Below are 22255 nucleotides of genomic sequence, written 5' to 3'. Positions count from 1 at the left end.
ACTTCTCCTTTTTCATTTCTGATTCTATTGATTTGAGTCTTCTCCCTTATTTTCTTGATGAGTCTGGCTAATGGTTTATCAATTTTGTTTATCTTCTCAAAGAACCAGCTTTTAGTTTTATTGATCTTTGCTATTGTTTCCTTCATTTCTTTTTCATTTATTTCTGATCTGATTTTTATGATTTCTTTCCTTCTGCTAACTCTGGGGTTTTTTTGTTCTTCTTTCTCTAATTGCTTGAGGTGCAAGGTTAGGTTGTTTATTCGAGATGTTTCCTGCTTTCTTAAGGTAGGATTGTATTGCTATAAACTTCCCTCTTAGACTGCTTTTGCTGCATCCCATAGATTTTGGATCGTTGTATCTCCATTGTCATTTGTTTCTAGGTATTTTTTAATTTCCTCTTTGATTTCTTCAGTGATCACTTCGTTATTAAGTAGTGTATTGTTTAGCCTCCATGTGTTTGTATTTTTTACTGCTCTTTTCCTATAATTGATATCTAGTCTCATGGCGTTGTGGTCGGAAAAGATACTTGATACAATTTCAATTTTCTTAAATTTACCAAGGCTTGATTTGTGACCCAAGATATGATCTATCCTGGAGAATGTTCCATGAGCACTTGAGAAAAATGTGTATTCTGTTGTTTTTGGATGGAGTGTCCTATAAATATCAATTAAGTCCATCTTGTTTAATGTATCATTTAAAGCTTGTGCATTTAAAGCTTGTGTTTCCTTATTTATTTTCATTTTGGATGATCTGTCCATTGGTGAAAGTGGGGTGTTAATGTCCCCTACTATGAATGTGTTACTGTCAATTTCCCCTTTTATGGCTGTTAGTATTTCCCTTATGTATTGAAGCGCTCCTTTGTTGGGTGCATAAATATCTTCTTCTTAGATCGATCCCTTGATCATTATATAGCGTCCTTCTTTGTCTCTTGTAATACTCTTTATTTTAAAGTCTATTTTGTCTGATATGAGAATTGCTACTCCAGCTTTCTTTTGGTTTCCATTTGCATGAAATATCTTTTTCCACCCCCTGACTTTCAGTCTGTATGTGTCTCTAGGTCTGAAGTGGGTCTCTTGTAGACAGCAAATATATGGGTCTTGTTTTTGTATCCATTCAGCCAATCTGTGTCTTTTGGTGGGAGTATTTAGTCCATTTACATTTAAGGTAATTATCGATATGTATGTTCCTATTCCCATTTTCTAAATTGTTTTGGGTTCGTTATTGTAGGTCTTTTCCTTCTCTTGTGTCTCTTGCCTAGAGAAGTTCCTTTAGCAGTTGTTGTAAAGCTGGTTTGGTGGTGGTGAACTCTCTCAGCTTTTGCTTGTCTGTAAAGGTTTTAATTTCTCCCTCAAATCTGCATGAGATCCTTGCTGGGAAGAGTAATCTTGGTTGCAGTTTTTTCTCCTTCATCACTTTAAATATGTCCTGCCAGTCCCTTCTGGCTTGCAGAGTTTCTGCTGAAAGATCAGCTCTTAACCTTATGGGGATTGCCTTGTGTGTTATTTGTTGTTTTTCCCTTGCTGCTTTTAATATGTTTTCTTTGTATTTAATTTTTGACAGTTTGATTAATATGTGTCTTGGTGTGTTTCTCCTTGGATTTATCCTGTACGGGACTCTCTGTGCTTCCTGGACTTGATTAAGTATTTCCTTTCCCATATTAGGGAAGTTTTCAACTATAATCTCTTCAGATATTTTCTCAGTCCCTTTCTTTTTCTCTTCTTCTTCTGGAAACCCTATAATTCGAATGTTGGTGTGTTTAATTTTGTCCCAGAATTCTCTGAGACTGTCCTCAGTTCTTTTCATTCTTTTTTCTTTATTCTGCTCTGCAGTAGTTATTTCCACTATTTTATCTTCCAGGTCACTTATCCTTTCTTCTGCCTCAGTTATTCTGCTATTGATCCCATCTAGAGTATTTTTAATTTCATTTATTGTGCTGTTCATTGTTGTTTGTTTCATCTTTAGTTCTTCTAGGTCCCTGTTAAACGTTTCTTGCATTTTCTCTATTCTGTTTCCAAGATTTTGGATAATCTTTACTATCATTATTCTGAATTCTTTTTCAGGTAGACTGCCTATTTCCTCTTCATTTGTTAGGTGTGGTGGGTTTTTATCTTGCTCCTTCATCTCCTGGGCGTTTTTCTATCTTCTCATTTTGCTTATCTTACTGTGTTTGGGGTCTCCTTTTTGCAGGCTGCAGGTTCGTAGTTCCCATTGTTTTTGGTGTCTGTCCCCGGTGGCTAAGGTTGGTTCAGTGGGTTGTGTAGGCTTCCTGGTGGAGGGGACTAGTGCCTGTGTTCTGGTGGATGAGGCTGGATCTTGTCTTTCTGGTGGGCAGGTCCACCTCTGGTAGTATGTTTTGGGGTGTCTGTGGACTTATTATGATTTTAGGCAGCCTCTCTGCTAATGGGTGGCATTGTGTTCCTGTATTGCTAGTTGTTTGGCATAGGATGTCCAGCACTGTAGCTTGCTGGTCATTGAGTGAAGCTGGGTGCTGGTGTGGAGATGGAGATCTCTGGGAGATTTTCGCCATTTGATATTACGTGAAGCCGGGAGGTCTCTTGTGGACCAGTGTCCTGAAGTTGGCTCTCCCACCTCAGAGGCACAGCACTGACTCCTGGCTGCAGCCAAGAGCCTTTCATCCATACGGCTCAAGAAAAGGGAGAAAAAGTAGAAAGAAAGAATTAGTAGAAGAAAGAAAGAAAGGGAAAGAAAGGAGGGAGGGAGGGAGGAAGGAAGGAAGAAAGGAGCAAAGGAAAAAGAAAGAAGATAAAGTAAAATAAAATAAAGTAAGATAAAATATAATAAAGTTATTAAAATAAAAAAATAATTATTTGAAAAAATTAAAAAATTAAAAAAAAAAAATGGACAGATAGAACCCTAGGACAAATGGTGGAAGCAAAGCTATACAGACAAAATCTCAGACAGAAGCATACACATACACACTCACAAAAAGAGGAAAAGGGGGAAAAAATGATAAATCTTGCTCCCAAAGTCCACCTCCTTAATTTGGGATGATTCGTTGTCTATTCATGTATTCCACAGATGCAGGTTATTGTGGAGCTTTAATCCACTGCTTCTGAGGCTGCTGGGAGAGATTTCCCTTTCTCTTCTTTGTTTTCACAGCTCCCAGGGGCTCAGCTTTGGATTTGGCCCCGCCTCTGCGTGTAGGTCGCCTGAGGGCGTCTGTTCTTCGCTCAGACAGGACGGGGTTAAAGGAGCCGCTGATTCAGGGGATCTGGCTCACTCAGGCCGGGGGTGGGAGGGGCACGGAGTGTGGGGCTGCGGAGGCAGAGGCCAGCATGACGTTGCACCAGCCTGAGGCGCGCCGTGCGTTCTTCCGATGGAGTTGTCCCTGGATCCCGGGACCCTGGCAGTGGCGGGCTGCACAGGCTCCCTGGAATGGGCGTGTGGATAGTGACCTGTGCTCGCACACAGGCTTCTTGGTGGCGGCAGCAGCAGCCTTAGCGTCTCATGCCCGTCTCTGGAGTCCGCGCTTTTAGCCGCCGCTCGCGCCCGTCTCTGGAGCTCCTTTAAGCAGCGCTCTTAATCCCCTCTCCTTGCGCACCCGGAAACAAAGAGGAAAGAAAAAGTCTCTTGCCTCTTCGGCAGCTCCAGACTTTTCCCCGGACTCCCTTCCAGCTAGCGGTGGCGCACTAACCCCCTGCAGGCTGTGTTCACGCCGCCAACCCCAGTCCTCTCCCGGCGCTCCGACCGAAGCCCGAGCCTCAACTCCCAGTGCCGTCCTCCCCGGCGGGTGAGCAGACAAGCCTCTCGGCCTGGTGAGTGCCGGTTGGCACCGATCCTCTGTGCGGCAGTCTCCCCGCTTTGCCCTCCGCACCCCTGTTGCTGTGCTCTCCTCCGCGGCTCCGAAGCTCCCCCCCTCCACCACCCGCAGTCTCTGACCGCGAAGGGACTTCCTAGTGTGTGGAAACCTTTCCTCCTTCACAGCTCCCTCCCGCTGGTGCAGGTCTCGTCCCTATCCTTTTGTCTCTGTTTATTCTTTTTTCTTTTGCCCTACCCAGGTACGTGGGGGGTTTCTTGCCTTTTGGGAGGTCTGAGGTCTTCTGCCAGCGTTCAGTAGGTGTTCTGTAGGAGTTGTTCCACGTGTAGATGTATTTCTGGTGTATCTGTGGGGAGGAAGGTGATCTCCACGTCTTACTCTTCCGCCATCTTCCCGGAAGCCTCAAAATGTGTTTTTATGAACCTTAGTGAGCTAAGATGGAGTTGTACCACTACAGTATATGATAGTCTTTCTTGAATATTACATTTACATTTATCCTCTCTCACATACATACACAACATAATATAAAATTTTCTCAGTGTTCCTCTAGACATTTAAAACTAAACTAAGTTTAATTAAATTAGTTTAATTAAAACTTAAACTAGACATTTAAAACTTATTACTACTTTTCTATGTTATGACCTAGTATAAGATTATAACCAATTTAACACAAAATAATGGATATTCAGTTAGCTTCAGCTTCAATTATGTATCACGTTATTTGATACATATTTCCTGGCGTTCTAAAAAAAACTACCTTGCTCTCCTTTCCTTCCTTAATAGATTTGAGAATCATTGCAGTAAAACAACATTTAGGTGTCACAACTAAAACTAGAATGTTGCCATAGCATAAGTTTTTTAGAACATCTGGCACAGAATTTTCAAAAAACCTTAGTAAATCTTTTGAAACTTTTTAAAATGTCTTTTATATTGATTTTCATTTTAAACCAAATTGAACACAATTTAGTCTTTTCTTAGTGACTGCTGTTTATTATTGTCGACATATAAAGGCTAGAGTTTCACATTTGTGGTAGGGCTTTATGGTTTACAAAGTGTGTTCATAGACATTATCTCATCTGAAACTCCTTGGACCCCACACCCATTACTCTTGTTTGCCATTTGCATTCTGATGAGGATTAGGAAACCATCTAACCTGGTTTAGTAGAATTCGATGTCAAATATGGCTGTAAGGACCTCTCCTATTGAGTAAGGAGGGTGGCCTTTTTTGATAGCTGTTTCCATGCTCAGAAGCTATTTGGCTTAATTCTGGATTCTTGGCAGTGTTTGAGCTGAATGATGTAGTTGGAAGAGTTGACCAGATGAGAGGGAAATTATGCAGCTGGCTTTTTAGCACAGATCACAGTTTTATAAATATCCCCTATAAATTGATGTCAAAGAGATTGTGTGAAGATTTAATTAAAATATAATAAAATATGTTTAATATAATGTCCTTAATGCTGTACTAAACAGAGTAAATATTTTAAAAATTAATCTGTTTTAAATTTTGGAAAATAGTTTGAGAAATACCATAAATATTTCCTATATTGTTACATGATATCACAGAATGGTAAATGTGGAGGACTTTGTGTCATAAAGGGAAATTTATGAAATATTGTCTTGGTACCATACATCAATTAAATACCATTAGAGATAGATAAGAAATGACTGCATCTGTTTAAACAAAATCTTTTATGACCATATATAATCTCGTGTGTGATATTTCTAAATATTTCTGTTATAATTTAAAAGTTGTAAATATCTGGCAGCATTGTAAATAATACCAATGCTTAGAATGTCATAGTCTGAGATTTTTAAATTTTACACATATTGGGTTTTATTCTTTTAAGTCAGTACATTGTATCTTGTGAAATAAAATTGTGAGGACCTGAGAGCAGGAGTGTGAGTTATTTAATATTAGGGTATGACAATGCATGGTCTTTGAGCTTCCAAAAATGTTTGTTGAATGCATGACTACCTAAATGAATATCTTAGTGGATAAAAGAGCCTTTACTACTTAACTATTAGTATTGATGATTTTTTTGCATGGGTCAGTCTTGTCTGAAAGCATAAGTACCTTTTTTTTCCTTTAATTGAAGTATAGCTGATTTACAATATTGTGTTAGTCTCAGGTGTACAGCAAAGTGATTCAGTTATATATTTATTTTTAAATTATATTTCATAATAGGTTTATTACAAGATATTGAATATAATTCCCTATGCTATACAGTATAAATGCTTGTTGCTTATCTATTTTCATATAGTAGTTTGTTTCTGTTTGTATCCATACTTCTAATTTGCCCCTCATTTCCTCCTTCTCCCCTTTGGTAACCATAAGTCTATTTTCTATGTCTATGAGTCAGTTTCTGTTTTGTATGTAGATTCATTTGTCTTATTTATTTATTTGGCGGTACGCGGGCCTCTCACTGTTGTGGCCTCCCCCATTGCGGAGCACAGGCTCCGGACACGCAGGCTCCGCAGCCACGGCTCACAGGCCTAGCTGCTCTGCGACATGTGCGATCTTCCCGGACCGGGGCACGAACCCGTGTCCCCTGCATCGGCAGGCGGACTCTCAACCACTAACCCCACCAGGGAAGCCCAAACAGCCCATCCTTTTAAGCCAGTTATCTTTTGATGGCCGTTTAGATTGTAAAATAAACAGGAGAGTACTTTTTAAATAGTCACTCCATTTTGGGTAGCTACAGAGGGAGAAAAATCAATATGGTGGGGTGGGAAGAGCAGTGGAAGAATCTACCTATAATGTCTCTGAATAGTCTAGGATCTGAAATATATTGATGTGTGACTTTATCACCTGCTCTTTCCATAATTCACTGTAATATCTCTTCAGCCCCCACTGTACTCTAATTAGACACTTTTGTTTGTCTAGTTTTCTTCTCACAGTCTTCATTCTTTGTGTCATCTTCACTGCAGTTACTTTTACTTTGATGAAACTCTCTCCTATTTTGATGCCTATAACACTCTACTCTGTTTCCCTCCCATATGTCTTGCCATTCTTTTTCAGTTTCCTTCTAAGATGTTTTATTTCAACTTGGCCATTTCTTACATTAATTTCCTCTCCCGCCCTCCCTCAAATATTAGGCACCTGCTTTGAGCCAGGCACTGTTCTGGGCCCTGGGATACAGTAGTGAATTTGACAAAGTCTGTGCTTGGTAAAGTTTACGTTCCAAAAGGGCAACAGACAATCATGTAGGTAATGCCTTGAAAAGAAAAAGTCTAGGATAGAGAGGGGAGGGGAAGCTAATTTATGTAGGTGGGGATAGTGCCAGTGAGGCTGGGGACCATGTGGCTAGAGCAGAAACAGCAAGGTGTAAAGCATTAGGAGAAGCCAGAAAAATAGGCAATGTCAGGCCATGTAGGGCCTGGTAGGCCATGGTTCCGAGTTCAGATCTTAGGGGTTTCCTATACAGTAATATTCTAAGGTTCTGTGAGCATTTCCCAAGATTTGCTATTGGCCCTCCCTCAAATCTCTTTATGAACTTCTCTTATTCGTTTTTTTCCCCCCAACAGTTTTAGCTATTACTTCTGAGAATATGCATCCCATTTCCAATATATTTATGGCTATGGCAGTTTTTCTGAATAACAATTCTGCATCTCTCCACCCCATGCTGGGCATTTTCACCCCTACCCCAAGTAAACATGCTCAATAAGCTAATCTTCCTGCCTTTCCAATTAGCTTTCCCTTGTAGCTTTCTGTTTCTGTGAACAAAAGCATTAATTTCCTAGTCACTCAACTTCAAAATTTAGGAGCCATCTTGGATTGCATCTTCTTCTCTTCCTTTTCTTCTCATTTTGTCATTCCACAAATATTTATTGAGCTTCTAGTTTGTGCCAGGTACTGTTTTAGGCACTTGGGATACAGAGTGAACAGAACAGACTGAAAATAATTCCTGACCAGCAGGGTAGTGGTGGGAGATTGAGAATGAGCAATGAACATGATAAATGATTAGGTTATTTAGTACGTTAGAAGCAGTGAGTGTAATGGAAAAGATGAGCAGGGTAAGAGGGCTTGGGGTGCTGGGTGGGGGAAGCAGGTGGGTGATCAGGGTGTGCTTCACTTAGTCAAGGACTAAAGGAGGTGAAAGAGTTAGGCATGTGGAATTCTGGGGGAAGAAGATTCCAAGAAAGGAAAGTGCAAGTGGAAAGTGCCTTTCCAGTTAAAGGTCTTAACGAGGGCACGTGCCTGGGGTGTCAGGAATCAGCAAGGAGCCCGCTGTGGCTAAAGTGGAACCAGCAAGGGCAAGAGTAAAGAGATGAGGCCCGGGAGGTGGTGGTGTTGAGAGTGGCCATCATAAGAACTTTGATTACTAATCTGCGTGGAAGGGGCACCCTTGGAAGGTTTTGAGCAGAAGAGCTTACATTTTAACAGGCGACCAAGTATTTATTTTTTACTGTTCCCTCTTTTTTTTTTTTTTTTTTTGCCATACGCGGGCCTCTGACTGCTGTGGCCTCTCCCGTTGCGGAGCACAGGCTCCGGATGCGCAGGCTCAGCTGCCATGGCTCACGGGCCCAGCCGTTCTGCGGCACGTGGAATCCTTCCAGACCGAGGCACTAACCCGCGTCCCCTGCATCGGCAGGCGGACTCTCAACCACTGCGCCACCAGGGAAAGCCCATCACTCTTGAACTCATTCCTTTTTCCTTTCTCTTTCCCCTATTCTGTTCACATTGCCACTTCTGCCACCTAAACTTTGATTTTAGCCCCGTGCTTGCTTTTTTCCTAGTTCTTTCTTCCTTCTGGAACTTAATCATCAGATAAATCTTTAAACACCACTTCGTTTTAGTCCATCTGATCAACCTTAGTTGTTGTCCTCCATTCTACGAATTAAAATTCAGACACGAGGTGACACAAGGTCTCCATAACCTTGTTTCCCAGAACTGCCCTGCACAGACTCTGCTCTGAATGAATGGGTTACCCACTGTCCTCAAGCACGTCTTGGGCTTTCGCACTTCAAAACCTTTGCTCAAGCCTGAGCTGTCTCACTTCTAATGCCTCCTCTCACATCGCCAGTACAGCAATCCTTCCACCTTTTGAAGACCACCATAAGTCTCTAAAAATTCTTCATCCCCTCCCTTTTACCATTCATTTATGTCATTTTTCATCAAAAAATGTATTGAAGACATATTTTGTGCAGCCATTGTGCTGGTGCTGAAGGAGACAAAGGTGAATTAAGAGATAAAGTTCTGCCTCAGGAGCTGACACTGCCACAGGGGAGACGGAGAATCATAAAGTTAACATTTAGGTAAAACAACCTGGCATTTGTGTTAAGGGCCGTGAGTCAGAAAGAACGGCTAAGATGGATCCTAATTTAGATAGGGGTATTTAATCTGCATGGGGGTGAGGAAGTCAGAAAATCATTTCTAAGGAAGCATCATTTAAGCTGAGACCTGGTGAATAAAAATTAGCCAGCTAAGGGAAGAGTGGAATGGTAGGAGAGGAGCCTTCTAAGTAGAACCAACAGCATTTCAAAAGCCTGAGGCTATAAAGAGCTTGGGAATATCAAAAGAAAAACAACACCAAAGGCTAGGGCAGAGTCAGTATGGGAGAGTGGCAGTGCTTGGGGTTCATAGGCAGTGCTGGATGATGCAGGCCTTGAAAGCCATGGTGAGGAGTGTGGTTTTAGGTGCAGTGAGAAGCAACTGAAGTGTTTCTAGCAAAGGAGTGACATGATCTTGTTTGAGGTTGAGACTGCCATCTGCTCATCAAAAAACGTTTGTCTTTTCTCCCTGGGCACACAGCCAGATTCCATTTCCTGACACTCTTTGCAGTTGGCTGTGAGCCAGCCATGTGACTGTATACTACCCGTGGAAGCAAGTGGTAGTGGTGAGTACCAGGGCCAGCTCATAAAAATCTCCCAGGGGTGCTTCCTCCTGCTGTTTCCCTTTCTGACTGGGCAGCTTGTACTGAAATGGCTGAGCCACCATCAGCCTCGAGCCCTGCATGGCTGTGTGGAGCAAAGCCCCCTCCCAGCTGACCTAGAACTGTTCTGAGCTTTTATGTGAGCAAGAAGGGAGCACCTGATGTTTTGAGGCTTTACATATTCAGTCTATTTGTCACCACATTCTAGTTTGCCTAAAATAATACGATAATTTGCAAAAGCAATTTTGGCTGCTATGGTATGTGAAAATGTGAGACAGTGTGAACAACAGCAGTGGCCAAAGTGAAATTCCCATGGGCTCTAGGGAGATTTCAGTTGAAATAGATTTTAGATAATTTCAGATGGAGAATCAACAGCTCCTATTGACAGTTTGCTTGTGCAGCAGGCCTGTGGGAAAAGAATCTCACTTGATTTGACTTTCACCTGCCATCTCACTTACTTTCTAGACTTTTCATAACATACCTCACTGAATACCTTTAGGCATATATTTTATTTATTTGACTAGATTGCCCTCAACTGGAGGGTAAATGAACCATGTCTTTGAGAATTTTTAATTTTACTATGGTATCTAGTACAATGCTTTAGATAAGGTTTTTTTAAAAATTTTCATTGAACTTTGCTTAAATTGATGAATAAAAGGGTAGGCTCTCAGAGTTCCTGTCCATAGAATTATTGGTGGTCATATGACCCAGCTTTTGCCTTTCCATTGATATTGCCCCAACCTGGTTTAGATTTTCAATTGCCTTCTAAGGGGGAGGGTTAGCTGTGTTAAATTTTACCTGTGATCTAGTGGAGAAGTAACATCATGGGGCCTGAGATTTGAGTGTTTGCAATGGAAGGTATGTAGAAATGATTTTTAATGGCATGTGGGTTAATCCTTACTGCTTTTCCCCGTGACTTTCAAGTGTCCCCAGTAACCATTGCCCATTGTTCAGAGGTTGCTGGCTGCTTCAGTGACCCTGTTTCCACCCAGGGTTAGGCACTCATCTGGGAGAATCATTATGATCTATGGAAAGTCTCACAATAGGAGGCAATTTCTGTAATCCAAATAAGCAATGATGAGGTCTGTCACTAAGGATGTGGCAGTGGAAATAGAAAGATGGGAAAAGAATGTAAGAGACTTTACAGAACACTGTGACTGAATGGATCTGGGGCGAAGAAAAGACTGCAGTGAAGATGAATACTGATAAACTTCCATCTGTAAATTTAGGTATGCATCAACAGACCTGCGTTTCCATGACAAAGACAGTTAACGCTGCCTCCCACCAACAGATGGTGCTAGTAATGAGGCTGGACATTTCAGCCTTAGGCGTGGTACAGTTAACTTGTTATATGTTTACTGTGTTTGTGCTTAGTTTGAATCTGTTTTATGAACATTATTAACCCATCCATGCCAGAGCAAGGCAAAAAAGTGATGTTGAAATTACTGGTAAAACGAGATTTAAGAATGTGATACTAATGCTAAAGAGATTTAAATGACAATTAAAAAGCATGAGAAAGATGTTGGAAGTTGTATTGTAGAGGAGATGAATCCATTGACAGGAGAAACAACTCTGAAGGGTAAAGATCTAATCAGGCCACTTGTGAAGACACTGCATTTTGCAGTACAAGAGTAGGGGAAAAGTAATTGATCAGATGAGAAAATAACTCCAAATATTGGAGTTGTGTCTGGAAGATCAGCATTACTACTGAGTGCCCACTAGCTCAATGTTCTTTGTGATGAAGGCTAGAAGTTTGTTCAAGAGGGTAAAAACTAAACACTGTGAAAGAGCTGTAGTGATCTTTCCTTGTAAGACAAGGTGTAAATTCAAAGGCTGTTTGTATGAGCACAACATCTAGGTGGATGTAGAAATGGCATATGGAGACACCATAGCTTCTAAGAATTCTCTATGAGACTTACACAGGCAAAGGAGGGGATAGAGCGTATCTAGTGGGAGAAAACAGAATTGGAAAGGGGTGACAGACTTGACTACAACAGAAAAGCCATAGTCATAGGCATATTTGCTGAAAACGAATGCTATTTGGCAAGGTTTACCTACCTTTCATGTCTGTGCTGCTTGACATGGAGGGGTGGAGCCATTAGACCAATGGGTAGAAGGGGTGGGAACCATTCCCCCCAGCCTTGCCTATGGTCCATATGAGCCAGTGACCTCATATTTGAAAATATAGAATAAGGGCCTCAGAAGAAAAATATGACTTAGATCTGATAAATATTTTCAAAATAATTGCAATTCTACACTACCACATTATTTCTTCAACTTTGTTTTCAAATAAATGTACTGCTGTTCAAATTAATACTACATATTAGTGTATGACCTTTACAGTAGGAATATGAACTATAACTATTTGACTAATGTGGACTCGATACTTAAGGAAGAATAAATTTCAGACAAAACCATCATTTCTCTTCAGCTATAGTATTGAATAGTATAGTCCTGATGTTTTGTAAATAAACCAAAGATGAAACCGTGTCAGAAAGAAACACTAGAGAGGTGGAAGGAAGTAACTGAATGTAAGATAACCTTTTCATGCAAAAGGATGAAACTTGAGAAGGAAAAAATTATGTAAAATCATGAAATTAGATTAATATGGGACAAATGAGCTAGTTCTTCAAATTAATAAATATTAGAAACGTGGGGTTTCCAGTGAAACTTAGGCTAACTAAGGATAGAAATAACTTGATGTAGCGAGTGCCCCATGGAACTCCTTCCTCTTATACCATAGTGATATGGCAGGAAGATGTAAATGAGTTACAGAAGATGTAAATACTTGACATGCATGGACAGAAGCTCCACAATGGGTTATTATGGGAAATCAGAGATGTTTCTTGAATTTATGTGCCCATAAGATTTTTTTAGAGATAAGATACTGAGTAGAATATATAAATGTACTTCTTTTAGTCTGATAAAACATATAGTTTGTATGATTTCCTTATTCTTACCCTATATAAAGCTCTTATTCTACCTTGTATGAATTTTTTATTCCTACCATAGATGAATTTCTGTCTTATATGAATAACTGATATTTATCGTAGCTTAACCATTTTACATTTATAACCAAAAGTGGAAAGAAAACCCATTAGTTTTCAAAAATTATATTCGTGCCATTTAAAAACCTACTTGTGAGCTAAAGACGATAGATATTTCCTTTAACATTAACACATTTTATGTTTTCTCTAGGCTGGAATGATAAAAGGTGATAATGATGAGTATTTCATTGAACCCTTGGAAAGAGGTAAGCAGATGGAGGAAGAAAAGGGAAGGATTCATGTTGTCTACAAGAGATCAGCAGTAGAACGGGCTCCCATAGATATGTCCCAAGACTTCCACTACAGAGGTAGGCATCTTTGATAATAATTAACTGTGATTCTAACATATATTGAAAACAACTCTCCCATCAATTAAGAGAATGTGACTGTCATGTGCTCTTATATAAAATGTGGAGGTAGTGAAATAAGTTTATGTTTATAAATCATGAAATATGGCTTGCCTGTTTTTAAATGCATAAGAGGAATATATGTTACAGGTATTATTTTATTTCAGGGCATTATTGTATCCCCCAATTTGTTATTTATGACTTCTTTTAAATTTTCACATTAAAATGATCTTTTCTCTAGCTTGTGTTAAAATTTGAAAATATTTGTGTCTTCCAGAAGTATCTAAATTATACATTATTAATATTACTTTAAAACTTTTAAAATGAGATATATTGACATGGCAAAGAATTATATTTTGTTTTAAGTCCAGCTGATAGATACATTTGAAAATAAGAATGCTATCTGACTTTGTCTATTTTGCAAAACTTTTTACAATATGGAAGAGACAATGAGTTGAATGATTCTGTCGAATTTTATTTTAAGGTAGGCTGTACCACCAAAGTCAAGTGAATTATGGCACATGAAGGTTTTCTATTTTGGTTTTAATGAGATCTGAAAGTAACTTTGTATTAAAGAGATGTTTTTATAAGTTGGGTATAGAAGTTCCCTTTTTGGAGAAGAAAGGAACTATGGGAATCCATGTTTTTTTAAACCAGATCTCAAAAAGTCTGTACAGTTGACCCTTGACCAACGTTGGGGTTGGGGTGTCAATCCTCTTTGCACTGGAAAATCCGTGTATTATTTATAGTCTGCGCACCGTATATGCGGGTCCTCAGCATCAGAGTTTCTACCTCCGCAGAGTCAACCAATGCTGGCTTCAACTAACTGAGAATCAGCGGATCATGTAGTACTGTAGTATTTACTTTAGAAAAAAACCACGTATAAGTGGACCAAGGCAGTTCAAACCCCTGTTGTTCAAGGGTCAACTGTATTTTCTTTTGCCAGGCCAACTTTCTGAATGGAAGGCAATGGAAATTTCCCCTAGGGAAATGTCAGGGATACAGATAATCTTCTTAATTTAGCAGCCATCTGTCTTCTAGATTAATGATGTCTTTTGAGAGTTGTTACCTGGTTATTAGTCTGATTTAAGGGAAGCCACCAGCTTCCCTTAATATGTTGTATTAATTGGAATAGTACAATTTAAAGTACATTTAAAATTAACATGGTCTGACAGTGTTTTGAGAAATTTCTGGTTTGAAACAACAGGTCTGTATTAATAGATGCAGTACTGTGAAATGTGTGCCTATCCCAGAGGGTCACTGTGGTGTAATAGAAAGAGGATACACTTTGCAGTTAGATAGACATGTGTGAGCAATAGCTCTACAATACCAAGTTGTTAGATTAGTAGTTAACGTTTTTAAGCCTCAGTTTATCTGTGAATAGAAAACAAAAATATATCCTGCAAAAAATAAATAAATAAAAATATATTGCGCAATTGTAATAAGTATTAGAACTAATATATGCAGATTGCTGAATGTAGCCCTCAGCAATAATAGTTGCCTAATCAATGTTAGCTGTTGCTATTAATTATTGATATTAATTATCTTCTGCAAAAGATTTACATGTTGAGTTTTGTTAAAGTTGAATAGTTAGACATTGCTTGTCCTCGTGTTGTGAATACATTACCATTAATTCTCATTTATAAGTATTTTCACATTTTAAAAATGTTATTCTAAATCAGAAGACTGGGTATGTCAAAAGATAGATAGTAGGATACAGAACTTCTTCTGTAGTCTTGGTTGTCATATATTAACAATATCTAATATCTCTTGAGGCAACGGTCAAACATATTTTAGAAAACCATAGCCCACATGTATGGAATGGTCTTGGAGGACTGGAAACCAGATTAGTGTCTATGACTCTCATCCTGTTTGCTCCATCTGTCACACTACAGTTTCACCAACCTGTATCCTATTGCTCCATTTCAGTCCCTGAAGATATCTGTATCTATAAATATCAGCCCTTGGTACTTTCCAATAGTCTGATATTTATAGAGGAGGAGAGATTAATTTTTTTCTTGAAATCAGAAAATTGCAAGAAATATTATGTTTAATACCTATTGCATTTTTAGATGCTAGATTAGGAGAAATAAGTTAGGGGTCAAGGTATGTATGTTTAAAAGAATTGGATGTAATTAAGATATTTTGGGACATTATTTTAGGAAATTATTAAAAATATAAATTCCAGTAGCATCAGTATCAATATACTCAGACTATATGAGGAAATTTTAAGAATGCAGACTCTGAAGACTGAGTTTTTCAGTTGCAAATAGAAGATTACCTTATGGTAGAAGTAGGTCACAACCTAGAGTAATATATATGGAAAGGTTTTCAACAGTCACGGGTCAAAGCAAAAGGGGTTCCTTTGTTAACTCTCAGTTATCTTAAAACTGGAACCAAAATAAAACCATTCAGTTCTCTTAGAATATTCTGTGATAAACCTTAGTATGAGCTTAACAATTTTTATTTTCTTATTTATACAGTTCTGATCGAACTGAGTTGCTGGTGATATCAATTTACCTCCTTTTGAGAGTCTTAAAATGTAACTATATATTTTAAAAGTGTAAATATCCTCCTGCCTTAAATAGAGATTCAAATTTAGAACTCGAAGTACCATACTATAAAGTTTAAATTCTTCTTTTAACTTCTTGGTTATAGAACTGAGAGCCAAGCTTTTTCATGGCCTAAATACTTTCCAAGTGAAAATTAAGAATATATTTTTATAATGTTTTCCATCATTCTAAAATGTAAAATTAAACAGATTCCAGGATTAGAAAGGTATATTGATTTATAAATGACAACTGTAGTACCATATAAAATAGTGCTTTTCTGGGTCAGTATAGGATGTTATTTTAGGAGACATGAGGTCTCTCTTCAATGAGTTATAAGAAGAGGAATAAAATACGTAAGACTTTGTTAGAAAGAGATGTATTTGAGGGCCATGGGCTTCATAAATTTCTCTAACAGAAAGTCAGGAGGAGTTTTAATCATAAGCAAGGCACTTCTATCAGTAGGGTCCCTGTAAGTAAATACTCTGCTGTTGTAATATCTTATGGAAAAACCCAAATGAACTTTTTGGCCAACCCAATGTTTTGCTAGTTGTCACACTGATTGCCTGGCCACATTTCTTGCTTTGTCATTTTATCAACTCAGAACTGCCATGCATTTGAGGTCTGTAATTTGTTGCAAGTGTTCTAAATTAAAACAAATTATTACCTGAACTAGGTGAGTAGTGGTGAGAGGGAGAGAAGGAGCCAAACTGGGTTGAGATTGAAGTAAAGCTGATGGAGTAGATGGGGGGAGAGAGAGAGAGAGAGATCAAGGATGACTCAGAATCCTAATCTGGAAAACTAGAGAATTCTCTTTCCAGAATTCAGGTATTCCAAATGAGAAGTAGAAATAGGCTTGATGAAGGATGACAAGTGGCTATACGATATACTACGTTCAAGGATCCATTGGGATAGTAAGTGAACTAAAAAAACTCACAGTGTATTTTCATAATCATGTCCCAGAGTCATCGCATGAGTGTCTTTATATACCTGTTGTAGTAGGAATGGGTAGAGGTTATCTTGGGAGTCAGGTGGCAGATATTGGCTCATGGATGCTTAGAATGTCTCTGCTTGCCTTCAACTCTCTCATTCCAAAATCTTTATCAGTGAGAATCAGAAAATGAAACACTGCACAGGTTTGGGAGCCCATGAAAGATGTTTGCTACCTATCACTATGGAGAGAAGACATTATGTCCCTAAAAAAACAACAAAATAAAAATAAGACAAAAATTATGCTTCTACCATACTCAAGAGCCCTAAGTTATTCCACTTGACTAAATGCAAACCTGTATTTTGATTCCTTATCTTTAAGAATATTTATCTAATTTTCCAATAAAATTCAAAGCTTTGAATCTGTTGAGACAATATATTATATGGTACAATTCAACAACAAAAACAAAATCCCTCAACCATTCCCAAATATGGCACAGATTTTCTTTCCTTGACCCTTAAGGAATTTATATTGTTTTTGGAATGAGGAAAAATATGAATAGTGTTTTAAAATATATTGAACTTGTAAAATCATAAATAGGGCACTCTGCTCTAGAATTACTCTTTTAAGAATAACACCTAAAGCAGTTTTACATTTGGCAATATAAATAATCTCTTCCAGTGCAGAACTGGCAGGTATTTACAACACATAGTGCAGCCAGGTTCTGGCAAAGAATACCATCCTTTTCATTAACAACAAGTATAAACTTGGCATGCTTATGATAAAGAAATTTGTCTACTTCATCTTAGGGGAGAGTTGAATTTACTTCTTCTTCTGATTTCTGCTTTGGGAGTATGGAGATCACATTCATTCTTGGCATCTTTAGTTTGTACAAAATTATTTTATATTTTACCGATTTGAAATTTTATTTGGTAATGTCATGGCTAATAAACTATCAAAGGATCATAAAGTTCACCTCCACTGTTTAAATCAGTCATCGGTCTAAACTCAGATAAAAAACAAAATGTACTTCTGATCATCTCTTAAGAATGTCTCCATTGTCATCAATAAGAAGTTTGCTTTAGGCAGTCTATTTTCTGGGGGGTGGGGAGGGGGACTGTACTTGTATGACATCATTCAGCTTTTCATATTTTTTTCTTAATCCCTGGGCCCTTAGGCTTCTCCCCTCAAATTACAAACTATTCATTCACCAGAAGCTTTGTGTTAAAGTAATTTTTGTAATTACTTCCTACCAGTGGGAAACAAGGAATAGTAAGCCTTTATCTCCTGGCTTCCTTTCAGGATTTTCATTTTCCTGCATGAACCCAAGTGCTTGTGTTGCTGGTGTGGTTGTCATGGCGCTGTGAAGGAGTGTCTTTGTCCCAGGTGGGAAACATGTACAAGTCAGAAATGATTTGGGAGTTGCTCCTGGTTGCCAGGGAATGAAACTATGAAACAAGAACTAGAATAATGGGAAGACTATTCCTTATTTTAGTGACACTAGGAACTTCCTAGGCACCGAGCCCTTCCTTGATCTGTAGGCACATGAGTAGGTGCTATAGTCCTTTGTATTTGGAAGTTCTCATGACTCATACCCTAATCAAAGAGAAACATTGGTGGACATTGTAACCCACCAAAAGAAAAAAAAAATCAAACGTGAAAAATTAATTTTAGCAGATGTTTTCTTATTAAATGAAGCAAGACACATAATACTACTAAATCATTAAGGTCTGTCAATAGCAAACATTCTTTTAGGTAGATGTTAAATGATAACTTTTTCATAGAAGCACAGATTAGTTTATAATATAATCTAAATTTCAGCTATTTGTCAAGGCTACTCCCATTGGATTCACGCGGAAATACTATTCGTATTTATGGAATTCCTTTTCAGGTTGGTTTTGTATGTTTTATCATCTAGGTATTTATAATAATTATTGACAAAAGAAGACAGTTGAATTATTATATAAAGTAATCAGGAAGCAGAGTGAAGATTAAAGGAGATTTCAGATGTGAAACATGAAAGATAATATTCCTCTTACTAACATGTCTTCTTGGGCCTGTTCTATTTCTTCATGAATAGGTACAATGAAAGGAACATTTATACAGACCAGGATTAAAGTGTTACAAAATGTAACTCCGTATTTTTTCTAATAAGGTATTGAATATGGAAATACACAAATGGTATTGAGAATTCAGAGTTGTTGGATTACTATTTAGTTATTGATGTGGCATTAATGGAGAAAGAGAATTGTAAGGTTTCAGTGTGTCTGTGTGATTGGAGTGAAAATGAAAGCAGTTAATTTATCTTAGGGTATGAAGCTAATTCAGGTAACTTAGGCCAAATATTGATTTTTTTAATTAAATGATTGCCTCTCAGAAGTAACTATATCAATTATTGAGTTATGAAAGAGCAGTTCATACCAAGAAAAACCTTTGTCAGTATTTAAAATGCATTTGTTCTTTCTGAATATAAAATATATCCTATTATCAAAATATGCTTTCTTTGGGGGGCGGACTGCGTTGGGTTGTTGCACGCAGGCTTTGTCTAGTTGTGGCGAGCAGGGGCTACTCTTCCTTGTGGTACGCGGGTTTCTCATTGCAGTGGCTTCTCTTGTTGTGGAGCACGGGCTCTAGGTGCGTGGGCTTCCGTAGTTGTAGCACGTGGGCTCAGTAGTTGTGGCTCACGGGCTCCAGAGCGCAGGCTTGGTAGTTTTGGTGCACGGGCTTAGTTGCTCCGTGGCTTGTGGGATCTTCCCAGACCAGGGCTCGAACCCATGTTCCCTGAACTGGCAGGCGGATTCTTAACCACTGAGCCACCAGGGAAGCCCTCAAAATATACTTTTAATATTTGGTTTTATTCATTTCAACTGCATTTGCTTATGAGGGATAGACCCTATTTTTAGTAAAATATTAAGTATGTTTTGATTCTGCACATGCCAGGTATTCCTGTTTAAACCCATTTTAAAGCCTGTGCTTATTTTCTTTACATGTACAGTTTGTAAACTTTCATGTTAGTAAATGGGTAGGAAGCATTTGTGTAAGGATTATTTGTGTAAGAATATTTCTGGAGGTTAAGTAATCTTTTGCTTCATCATTGTCATTGTTTTCTTTTTCCTGTTAAATCATGAGTCATTAACTTCAACTATAAAATTTATTTATGAGGATCAATGCTATTTGCTTCTGATCATCTTCATTTGGTATTCTGCAAACAATTTTTGTTTATGTGTGCAGGGGCCCTTGCATCCCTGCAGAGTATTCAGGTGTGTTATTCTCAATCCTCTCTTTCTTTATAGGATCTTTTTATCCCTGTCTCGATGTGGGGAATCTTTCAGGTAGATGACATAGAGAAATGGGACAATGGGAAAAAATAAGTGTAGCACAGAAATAATATTTTTATTTGAAAATTGTTTGAGATTAGATTATGGGGACTATGAATTAAAATGTGAGGGCTACACTCAGACCAAAATAAATGCTCCTTTAATGCATGATTCTGCAAAGGGAGCTGAATACTTGGTTTTGTTCTTTCTAGACACCAGAAATTTTATTCCAGTTTTCAGCTGTGATTCATCTGGTCTAAATATGTAAATTTAAAAATCCTTGGGTGGATGTACTGGTCAGCCTAGTAACTGGTTCCTTTGCTCCCTGCTCTCGGTCCCTAACACAGTGTCCTGATGGAGCTTTCTTACCAGACTCTCAAATTCACGCGTCAGGCGCGGGAAGCGATATATTGATGCAGCCAATGCTTTGGAGCAAGAAACTAAACTGGGGTTACGACGCTTTGAAGTCTGTGACAACGTTGATCTTGAAACTATTTTGATGGAATATGAGAGCTATTATTTTGTAAAATTTCAGAAATACCCCAAAATTGTCAAAAAGGCATCAGACACAGCCGAGTGGATGAAAGGCTCTTGCTGCTCCAGCCAGGAGTCAGGACTCTGCCTCTGAGGTGGGAGAGCCTACTTCAGAACACTCGTCAAGAAGAGACCTCCCAGCCCCACATAATATCAGACGGCGAAAATCTCCCAGAGATCTCCATCTCAACACCAGCACCCAGCTTCACTCAACGACCAGCAAGCTACAGTGCTGGACAACCTATGCCAACCATATAGCAAAACAGGAACACAACCCCACCCACTAGCAGAGAGGCTGCCTAAAATCATAATAAGTCCACAGACACCCCAAAACACACCACCAGACGTGGACCTGCCCACTAGAGAGACAAGATCTAGCCTCATACACCACAACACAGCCACTAGTCCCCTCCACCAGGAAGCCTACACAACCCACTGAACCAACCTTAGCCACTGGAGACAGACATCAAAAACAACGGGAGCTACGAACTTGCAGCCTGCAAAAAGGTGAACCCAATCACAGTAAGATAAGCAAAATGAGAAGACAGAAAAACACACAGCAGATGAAGGAGCAGGATAAAAACCCACCAGACCTAACAAATGAAGAGGAAATAGGCAGTCTACCTGAAAAAGAGTTCAGAATAATGATAGTAAAGATGATCCAAAATCTTGGAAATAGAATGGACAAAATGCAAGAAGCAGTTAACAAGGACCTAGAAGAAATAAAGATGAAACAGACAATGATGAACAACACAATAAATGAAATGAAAAATACTCTAGATGGGATCAATAGCAGAATAAATGAGGCAGAAGAACGGATAAGTGACCTGGAAGATAAAATAGTGGAAATAACTACTGCAGAGCAGAATAAAGAAAAAAGAATGAAAAGAACTGAGGACAGTCTCAGAGACCTCTGGGACAACATTAAACGCACCAACATTCGAATTATAGGGGTTCCAGAAGAAGAAGAGAAAAAGAAAGGGACTGAGAAAATATTTGAAGAGATTATAGTTGAAAACTTCCCTAATATGGGAAAGGAAATAGTTAATCAAGTCCAGGAAGCACAGAGAGTCCCATACAGGATAAATTCAAGGAGAAATACGCCAAGACACATATTAATCAAACTGTCAAAAACTAAATACAAAGAAAGCATATTAAAAGCAGCAAGGGAAAAACAACAAATAACACACAAGGGAATCCCCATAAGGTTAACAGCTGATCTCTCAGCAGAAACTCTACAAGCCAGAAGGGAGTGGCAGGACATACTGAAAGTGATGAAGGAGAAAAACCTGCAACCAAGATTACTCTACCCAGCAAGGATCTCATTCAGATTTGATGGAGAAATTAAAACCTTTACAGACAAGCAAAAGCTGAGAGAGTTCAGCACCACCAAACCAGCTTTACAACAAATGCTAAAGGAACTGCTCTAGACAAAAACACAAGAGAAGGAAAAGTCCTATAATAACGAACCCAAAACAATTTAGAAAATGGGAATAGGAACATACATATCGATAATTACCTTAAATGTAAATGGACTAAATGCTCCCACCAAAAGACACAGATTGGCTGAATGGATACAAAAACAAGACCCATATATATGCTGTCTACAAGAGACCCACTTCAGACCTAGAGACACATACAGACTGAAAGTAAGGGGATGGAAAAAGATATTCCATGCAAATGGAAACCAAAAGAAAGCTGGAGTAGCAATTCTCATATCAGACAAAATAGACTTTAAAATAAGGACTATCAGAAGAGACAAAGAAGGACACTACATAATGATTAAGGGATCGATCCAAGAAGAAGATATAACAATTGTAAATACTTATGCCCCCAACATAGGAGCACCTCAATACATAAGGCAAATACTAACAACCAT

General features: G+C 38.6%; 1 protein-coding gene across 1 annotated transcript in view; it reads left to right on the top strand.

Annotated features, from left to right (window-relative positions):
- The window catches only part of ADAMTS3 (ADAM metallopeptidase with thrombospondin type 1 motif 3), a 298193-nt gene that overhangs the window by 128229 nt on the left and 147709 nt on the right, over nt 1–22255 (top strand). The window contains exon 4 of the mRNA XM_007457205.1: nt 12850–13006. Within this exon, the coding sequence (XP_007457267.1) occupies nt 12850–13006 (157 nt within the window). The remainder of the gene's footprint in view (nt 1–12849; nt 13007–22255) is intronic.

Source organism: Lipotes vexillifer, unplaced genomic scaffold (genome assembly GCF_000442215.2).
Source record: "Lipotes vexillifer unplaced genomic scaffold, Lipotes_vexillifer_v1.1 scaffold1051, whole genome shotgun sequence".
Taxonomy (NCBI): Eukaryota; Metazoa; Chordata; class Mammalia; order Artiodactyla; family Lipotidae; genus Lipotes; species Lipotes vexillifer.
The sequence above is the reverse complement of the archived record's forward strand: the minus strand, read 5'-3'. Positions and strand labels throughout refer to the sequence as shown.